General features: G+C 31.6%; 1 protein-coding gene across 1 annotated transcript; it reads left to right on the forward strand.

The window, feature by feature from the left end:
* The first annotated feature begins 407 nt into the window (after window positions 1-407).
* On the forward strand, window positions 408-8,459 carry LOC129988995 (uncharacterized protein DDB_G0271670-like). Its single transcript, XM_056097295.1, has 3 exons — window positions 408-1,153; window positions 4,817-4,875; window positions 8,179-8,459. The coding sequence occupies exons 1-3, from the start codon at window positions 508-510 to the stop codon at window positions 8,323-8,325; spliced, it is 852 nt and encodes a 283-aa protein (XP_055953270.1). The 5' UTR covers window positions 408-507; the 3' UTR covers window positions 8,326-8,459.
* The last annotated feature ends 1,151 nt before the right edge of the window (window positions 8,460-9,610 follow it).

Raw genomic sequence — 9,610 nt, forward strand, 5'->3', positions numbered from 1 at the left:
GACAAAATATCAGCTAAGGATTATCTTTTAAATAATGAACAAATCTAATAGTAACTAGATTAAAAGTTTCCAGTTAAGGCAAAATATGAAAAATCAATTATGGTATTCTACTTTTAATTGAAAAATTGCGGGATTCGGAAAGGAAATAAACCATCCCTAGCTGTCTAAGCTCAGCAGCTGATAAAACATTAAAGAATATATTTGATAATAACATTTTCCCCTTATAATTCTATTGGCATTCAAAACATACATGCATGATAACGAAAAAAAATATCACAAAGTCGAAAATATTTTACAATATCCTGGAAGTTTCAACAATCACTTTTATCGCCAAAGCACGCAAATCTATTACTAGGCACAGAACTTCCTTGTATACTTCTCATTAACTTCTTGATGTTGAACGCCAAATCAACTTGAAAAGCACGCCAGAATTTGATAATCTATATTGACTATAAAAAGAGCATGGATATTTCATGATATTCTTCCTCCTCCTTCCAAAAGAAAATCATGAATTTATTTATGACGATTTTATTAGTTTTCTGTGCAGGGTTTTTTGTATTATCTGAAGGAAGGGGTGGTGGAGGAAGAAGCTCGTCTAGTGGCGGATGGAGAAGTTCAGGTAGCTCATGGGGTAGCTCTTCTAGCTCCTCAAGTTCTTCGGGTAGCTCATGGGGTAGCTCTTCTAGTTCTTCTGGTAATTCTTGGGGTAGCTCATCTAGTTCTTCAGGTAGCCCATGGGGTAGCTCTTCTGTATCATCTGGATCTTCAGGTAGTCGTCCAGGAAGCCCTATTGGAAGACGGGATAATCCATCTGGTGTATCTCCAAGCATTGGTAACTCGCCACCCAGCTCTATGATCAGATCAAATAAACCAGGAAAGCAAACGAGCAGTTCAAATCCAGATGATGATCCAATTTTCAGTAGCCGTGGTTCTCAGTCTTCTGGCTTGTCCAATGCTAGATTATGGAGACGGAACTCATGGATTCGTTACAATAGACCATACTCTAGTGGTCGAAGTAGTTCGGACGATGATTTCGAAGGCTCCAGTTCCGGTACAAATGCAACATATGTAGCAGAAAACCCAGCCCCTACTATTTATGATATGATCCCTGATTGTGAAGCTCTCGGAGCAGCAATGTGGGCTAAATACGATGGTAAGTTGCTATAGACATGCTTTGATCTGAGTTATTATCATGTAAATGCAGATTCTGAAATATGGTTAATATTATTTGTTATAAACGTTAAGATTATTTTGTTGGTATTCAGTTTTAATTGCTAACTAGTTGCACAGCATTAAAATTTAATTCTTCAGCAGCAGAATATGCAAGAATGCTGTGTTCAGAAATATTGAAATTTGTCTTATTTTTGGTGTATTTAAAAATCTTATAGTTATATTAATATTTGTGCATAAAATATGCTAGTATAATTGGAGATAAATTAATTCTATGAAAAACAATCAAGGGAGTAGAGTACCTTGATACTTGATGTAATTCAAATTTTGTGAATTTCAAAAAAAAATTACAAAATAAATTCAACTTTTGTAGAAATTTAGTGCATTTCGACTAAAATTTCTTAATTCGTTCTCTTCAAATATCTATGCCAAAAATCATTTACTTAGATAACAATCAAAATAAAGATTTTATGCTTTATGAAAGTTTTTTAGTCATAGAATCAACTGTATTTAATTTTTTACGATTCATGATACAATGCTTCATTTCAACCCTCCAAAAATAGAATTACAATTTCAGCAGAGAAAATATATCTTGCAAATCAAAGTATTCCGAGATTCGATCCTAGAGCTAGGCAAGGCCGACTCGGCCTTTCATCCCTTCAGTGGGTCTATAAACTGAGGACCAAGCATGCTTAGGAACTAAACACTGGGGTTCCGCGCTAGGCTGACCACCTAACCGAGATATATGCCTTGCACCCCAGGACCCTCGCTCAAGAAAGCAGATATGGGCAATATAGGCCTTGATCCACATAGGCTGCCATGCCACTGAGTTTGATTTAAATTAAGTATAATTTGAATTTTTTTTAAAAAATAAGGAATACAAATCAAATATAGAGCAAACAAAAAGTTGGGCATGCAATTATCAAATTTTTATATTTCGAATGCCAATTGAATGAATTATTTATTTCAAGAATCTCTAAGTTACCGAAAGTTAGTTATTTGGTTCTTAGTAGCCGTGAATTAGACTTGTATCTTCACTATACTTCTTAATGATAAAAATTTCTCTTCAGTTAGGCCTCCTTTGAATGTCTAATTATTTTTGATTCCTGAAGATGTTCTTTATCCATCAATTAATTATTTATTAATTGAAGGGTTTGCTGTAAAAAGGAAGTAGCTCCAATTATTCAAAGTTGCAGAAAGCCGTAAAAACGTTTGAAAATTCTAAATTCAAGATTGTGTGAAGATTTTCCTTTTCATCAATCTTCTTAATTGTTCTTACATATTATGACAGTATTTTCATTCAAAAATATATTTTCCAAACGACGTAGCATATGGTGCAATGTTGGAGCTACCTCTTTCTTGAGACCAAATAGACGTCTGTTTACCTTTATGAAAAATATATCACAATAAAAATGCAGTTTACTATAAGATTATTTTATCTAAAGTAAATGAGCAATATATATATACAATTTGGCTTTAAAAACAAAAACAAAAATTGTATTCCTATTAATCATCACAATCCCCCTCTGTAACGTCGGGCTCATCTGCTGCGTCGTCCGGTTGTAGGCCATCTTAGAACTACATATCATTTTGTGGGACGTATCTGTGAGCTAGTTCCATTACATATTTATATTTCGGGCTCTGAAGCGGAAAGGAATAGGAATAATATGGCTGAATCTTGTTTAACATTAATGGAGTAATGTTTTGGATGTTGACTATTCTTACTGTTTTGTTACAAAGTAGTCCAACACTCTCTTCACATAATATGTTTTCTGTATTAATTTGGGATTTTCCATAACTAAAGACTCTATATTTCGTTATAAAATACTTTTGTTACCATTAGAAATGATGTAAGGAATTTTGTGGGACGTATTTGCGAGCAAGTTCCATTACATATTTATATTTCGGGCTCTTAAGAGGAAAGGAATAGGAGTAATATGGCTGAATCTTGTTTAACATTAATGGAGTAATGTTTTGGATGTTGACTATTCTTACTGTTTTGTTACAAAGTAGTCCAACACTCTCTTCACATAATATGTTTTCTGTATTAATTTGAGATTTTCCATAACTAAAGACTCTATATTTCGTTTTAAAATACTTTTGCTACCATTAAAAATGATGTAAGGAATTTTCAGAAAGAAACCTTTTAATAGTTAACGAAGTTGAAAAGCATTCCTTAGGTAACTTTAGTAACAATAAACTTTTTATTTGTCTTCTCTATGATGCAGTAAACTCACATATTAGAAAAACGTTTTCTACTTTCCTTGTATGTCTTTCAGTATTTCAGAAGGCACAATCGGAGGGGAAAATGGTGGTAGCACCAGGATCTATCTGTATATTGCAACAAACTAATGAGACAAACAGCTTCATCGAAAACATCGAAACATCTCCATTTTTTGGCGCCAAACGAACAAATTTTTATTTTACCACATGATAGTACATGTAACTCTAAATTGTCTTAGGTTGGAGTTACGTCCTTTTTGCAGCAAACCTTTCACTTGTTGAAATGTATTAGTTTAATTAGTTTCGGAACTTTATAAATTAAAATCCATTTTTTGCTATAAATTTGTCGAAGTAAATTTAAAATAAAAGAGATATTTAGAGCTGGAAAAAAACACTTCATTTTTAAAAACAAAGGGGGATTTTTAATAAGATAATAATTAAATTTATTGTCTGGAATTTAATAATCTTGGTCTAAAACAATAAGTCTTCATTGGTTGGTTACAGGTGATGCTGTTAAAAAAATTTAAATTTTCCTTAAATATATTCCGACAGTTTCTGGAGGACTTCTATTTTTTTTATTTATTGCAAGAAATTCGTTTATGTTAGTTCGTAATGGAATTTGTAAGGTCGTACCGGCTTAGTAGGAAATAGTAGCAAGGATCCTTAGTAGGATTGGATTGGATGTATTAATTTCCTGGCGCAAGATTTTTTCTAGGAATGCTGGACCGAAAACACGGTTCACTTATTGAACTTGTGTATTTAATTCCATAAAATTGATTTTAAAAGCCGGTAAGATGGTAAGTAAATGTATACAATAGTAAATTTAAATTTCATTAATTTTAATTTAAGATTTTTTTCAAGAACAAAAATAAATTTGAGTGAGGTCTTTCTCCTAGTAGGAAAGAAAAGTTAAAATCAGGTGAGTTAAAAAAGTTGATACGGTCCCTGTGAAAATCAGAGCACTCAATTAAAATGTGGCGTAATAGTTAGTGGAACATTGCATGAACCGCAAACAGGTGGGGATTCTCCAAATAGTGTGTCTGTTTGTAATACGTGAATGGCCGATACACAGTCAAGTTAAAATCACATCATATTTCCAGTTGAAAGATGGAGTCCATGAAGTAATAAAGGATCCTTAGTAAGATCTGTAGGACAATTTTGTTTTATAAACATTACAATGCCCCGTTCTGTGAATCGTTCGTTACCTGAAAGCATTTTTAATATTCGAATATTACAACAAATCTTAATTTGCCTATTTCTTAATATGTTCTCAGTTTAAACTGTTCTAATCAGATTGCTGTATTTGAGCTAGTTGTAATTTGAATGAATTTTTAATAGATGATTTTGTTTGAAAGCTTCTTTAGATTAAATCAAGTAGATGTTTGATTATGTCGAAGAATTTAATTTATTTATCTTATTCCAGAACTAACGCAAAGTGGTGAAATGAGCTTTAACAGTTGCGAAGATGTTGATAATCCTGATGTGAGTAAAAATATTCATACATCCGAATTAAATTAATGTTTAAGAAGTATTTCAGAATTAGCTATAGCATAAAAAAGCCACATTATATTTCAAATTGAAACCTGCCATCGCATTTATCGTCAATAAAATATCATGGAAATTAAATGATTTACCAAGAAATTTCACTTGGAAATTTTTAAAAAGCTATTTGTGAGAACTCACCAATTTAAATCGTATTTAGATTCTCAGCCTGATTCTGAAATAAATATTTACAGATCGAAGAAGATTTAAATATTTTTATTTAATCATGCTTAATCTTAATTGCTATCTGTTTATAAAGATAAAATTCTGTAAAAGAAAACCTTCATTTACATATTATAGTAAAAAGTTTTTTTTTTTGTATTCTATTGAGAGTCCGAATTTTAATATTTTCAAATTTATACAATCGACTATTCATTAATTAAACTAATTTTTTTTTTATCTGGGAGTGAGTCTGTTATACAGGGTGGTTATAATTAAAGTTCCATTTTCAAATGGTCATAAAAAGAAAACTACTGGACCAAATGTTATCAAACTTGGCAATGGTTTAAAGGAGGTCATGGAAATTTCTTTTCCTCAAAAAAAGTTTGAAACTCACCACCAAGGGGAAAATGGCGCTGTATGTAATATTTTAAAGCAAAATACGAGATGAAGACACCGGTTTCGAATGTGTTTAATCATTTCTGAACGTGTTACAAAGCATATTCAACGTGTGTTATCTCCAAAGCACTATTTATAGTGATATTTTAAACAATTTGGTGGAACTAAAAGATGCGGTGTACCGACATGTGCGTAACATTTCTTCTGATATCTAAAAGCTACTGTTGAGAATGCGGTAATGCGATTTAACTTGTTTTCAAAAAATGGTGGACGTCACTTTGTAACACGTTTCAGAAACAATTAAACACATTTTGTCCTATTTTGCTTAATGATATTTGCATACAGTGCCATCTCCCCCTAGGTGGCGAGTTTTTAAACTTTTTTTTCACAAAATATTCCCATGACCTTTTTAAAAGATTACCGAGTTTGATAATATTTGGTCGTGTAGTTTAACTTTTACGACCATTTCAAAGTGGAACTTTAATTATGAACACCCTGTATTTTCGAATTTTTATAATTGATTACTTACTAATTAAAATCTCTATCTGGGAGTGAGTGATTTACAAATAAGTAGAAAATAAAGAACATAAAAGATCCTGTTATTTAATGTATTAGTGGAAGACTATTCCACTGCTTGACTTGTTTCTTGTTTGCAAAGAAGTAATTTATTTTCATTTGTCTTTAATTTTGAAATTTTAAATATTCTTATTCTCCATAACAGTACTTTATTTTAATTATTAAGGAATTTTTTTTCAGTAAATCATTAATTAAATTAAATTTTAATATAGTTCTAGTGGTGATTTTGAAAAACACTGTTCTGCTTTGTAGTATACAAATGAGAGTATTTTTTAAATATTTTTTATTTATAGTTTCTTTCAAGAATAATTGGAAATAGTTATGTAGCCAAGCATCAAATACTATTTCAATGGTTTCATTTTTATTTAGGTACTTTTAATTTGCAATATAGGATTCAAAAAACTCCAATCTATACAGTAAATTGCCTTTTAATACTATAATTTATTCATGAAAAAATTCACATAATAATTCCTTTACTGAAATTTTACAGGAACAAATTCATATCAATATAATTAAGCCAGATGTATGCAGATAATCTCAACTGTACTTCTTTTGAATTTCTGTTTCAAATTGATTCATTATGTACAGTCGTTAAAAAAACTCTAATGGCATCTTCACGAAATAGTGTTGATGGAATAGCTTAAATCAACAAGCGTGTTTAGACAGAAAAAATAAATTGATCACTGGATTTAGCGAAACATTATATTTCAGAACAGCCAATCTGAATTTAAAAAAAGTTGATTTGAAATTAAGAGTTATTTTTTGTCTGTAAATATATTATATCAAAATTGGTACGAGCTAGAATTATGGAATTTGCTGCGATTTTTACATAAAAATTGTTAATTTTAATGAAGATTTGTATTAAATCATTTAAAAGTAGTCTAATCACTTGAATCTATGCGAGCGTCATACATAAAAAAAAGCTATATTGATGAAATTTTGTACAGGCTTAAACATCAAACTTATATATCCCTTTCGCGACGGGTGTGTCATATATGTATCATCTGCGAACGTCTCTCACAACCGGGCGTACTACCCGTGCATTTCTGGAAATCGAACTCATGGAACGGTGATGCATATGTACATTTTATACCGAAGCAATTTTTAAACGTCACTAGATGGCTCCCTGTGTCCATTACTTTTGAAATAAATATAATTTTAGTATCCTGATTTTTAGTCTGTTCATATTCAGTCTTTGGTATTCACTCATCAGCTATTGCGGGAGGGGAGAGGGTTAAGAGTAATGTAAATAAACAGAGCTAGGTTCTGTAATTTTACACTTGATAGAAATATTCGCGTTTTTTATCTCCTTCCGAATTCTTTTGTTGTTGTTGTTGCTACTGTGTAACCTTAACTAGTCTTTTTGGGTTTGACCGTCAGTTCTGTTTCATTACGTGTAGTTTTCGGATACATTTTTTGCACACTTCTCTTTTTATTACGGAAAGCCTAGTCTCGGTTTATTATGGCAACCCCCCCCCCCCAAAAAAAAAAAACAAAAAAAAAAAAAAAAAAAAAAAAACTGTGATTTGTCAGAAAAAGAACGCGTTCATATTATGAATGAATTAATAATCTAAAAAGGTAGAAAAAATGACGAGGTTAGGACTTAAACTTTATTTTTTTGTGATTTGTGTTCTTTGTGATCAAAGTTAGGCTTAGCGACGCAAAACTCGTGTCCCGTGGGATGATTCCTTTCACGTACACTCTGTCCAGAGCGCGCGTCTATGATAGAGGCCTCCCGTCCCTACAAAGAATATCTGCCTCAAATTATGAAATTCCAGTTTGTAACGCCTCTCAATTTGTCTATTCATAGATATTGAAAGCTGATTTTCCATAAACTCAACACGCTAGGTACGCGAGATTCAGTTTGTAGTTATGACACCTTAACTCTTCTTTATTGAACTTTAGATTCGATAAAACTTAAAAAGTGTACTGCATAATATGCTATAAACGAAGAAGATTAACAAAAGCATATTTTGGTAGTATATGGGAAAGTAGGTTTTGGCGTTTAGAATTGTGAGTTGGCTGAAAATTATTTATTGACTACATGATACATTTAAATCCGTTTTTAAAATATTTTATTATTTTAAATGAGTTGATTCATTTTTTTAGGTTTGCATCCGCCAAGATATTGAAAAGGTTCGTTGTGCAGTAACGGAAAGTATTCCAAAGGAATGCATGGACAAAATATTGACATTTGTTCGAGGAGGAGGAGACATCTGTAAGAAAATTGCTGTAGTAAAGATCTTTCACATTTAGCACCAAATCATATTCATAGAAGACTTATACAACAACAGATGATCCAAAGCAAATATTTTTGTAAAATAGAATTAAATATTCCAAGTATATTTCCTGGTTTCCATTTTTAAATAAATAAATTCTGTATAGTTTCAGTGACATATATTTCTATCCATTTTTTTTATTCACTCTGAATATTTACTGTAGAATATTTGAAAAGTTATTATGTGACATTGGAATATTAATTTTGTGGTTAATAAATGATAACTATGAAATAATCTACTAATAACATACAAAGTTTCTTAGCTGAAATTAATTTATGCAAATGTAGATGTTCGTCATTTATTGAAATGTTCGAATTATTGGTCGTTATTTTTCCAAACAATGTTAATAAAATCGACCGGTACTACTGGAAATGTCACTAAATAGAGGAGTGAATACTAATCCTTTATTACAACATTCTATATTTCGACTGACAATTGACAGTTACACTTCTAAACATATCAATTAACATCAGAGTGCATTAATATTCGATGAAAGCCCTCAGACTTATTAATTATAAGTGTCTAAAAATAAAAACCTGACGCTTCACCTTGATTAAAAGGAATTCTGCCGGCGTCCTGGCATAGGAATGCGCGTCTTCCTCGTGATCTAGGCGTCCCGGGTTCGAGTCCCGGTTTGGGCATGGTTGTTCTTCCATTGTTCTATCTGTGAGATGTCGTACTCTTGGCCCTAGTTGGCGCTAATATAAAAACAAGAGACGCTCCCCCTCAGGATTAAATCGGCTGTCTTCGAACAGCGGGCTTGTCCGTGGCAAGTGCCATAAGAAACAACAACAACAAAAGGAAATCTAAGAGGAGTGATTGAACGACTATTTGCAGAAGGGAAGACAATTCCATGGTATATTTCCATTCTTTTTACAAGATTCCATTAACAAAGCGCTCACATTGTGGTAATTATGTGGACATAGTTCATCTTACTATAAATATTCTTTAAACGAAACATTTCTTGAATATACGATAAAGCAAATTCAGATATATTTCACAAGTTTCAAAAATTACCTTAAAGTAGGTAATTTTCTCACATGATTCAATATGAAGTTTCGTATTCATACTGAATTTACACTGCAATTTGCAATGTCTGATTTAAATTACATTACACATTCCGAGTCAGTTATTCCATAAGACTTTTCATTTCTTCTAGACTTCTAAGAATTATAAGTTTTCGAGTAAATATTTAAGAATATTTTTTTATTGTTTGTAGTCTGTCTGAATAAGAGGAGCATATTTTATGTTGTGCTACATAT

This window comes from Argiope bruennichi, chromosome 10 (genome assembly GCF_947563725.1).
Source record: "Argiope bruennichi chromosome 10, qqArgBrue1.1, whole genome shotgun sequence".
NCBI classification, from domain to species: Eukaryota; Metazoa; Arthropoda; class Arachnida; order Araneae; family Araneidae; genus Argiope; species Argiope bruennichi.

What these genes read in the sequence shown, in the direction of transcription:
- LOC129988995 (XM_056097295.1), top strand. Translation starts at nt 508, where the DNA reads ATGAATTTATTTATGACGATTTTATTAGTTTTCTGTGCAGGGTTTTTT. An exon ending in AATGTGGGCTAAATACGATG is followed by an intron (nt 1,154 to 4,816) that starts GTAAGTTGCTAT and finishes ATCTTATTCCAG; the next exon opens with AACTAACGCAAAGTGGTGAA. An exon ending in AAGATGTTGATAATCCTGAT is followed by an intron (nt 4,876 to 8,178) that starts GTGAGTAAAAAT and finishes TCATTTTTTTAG; the next exon opens with GTTTGCATCCGCCAAGATAT.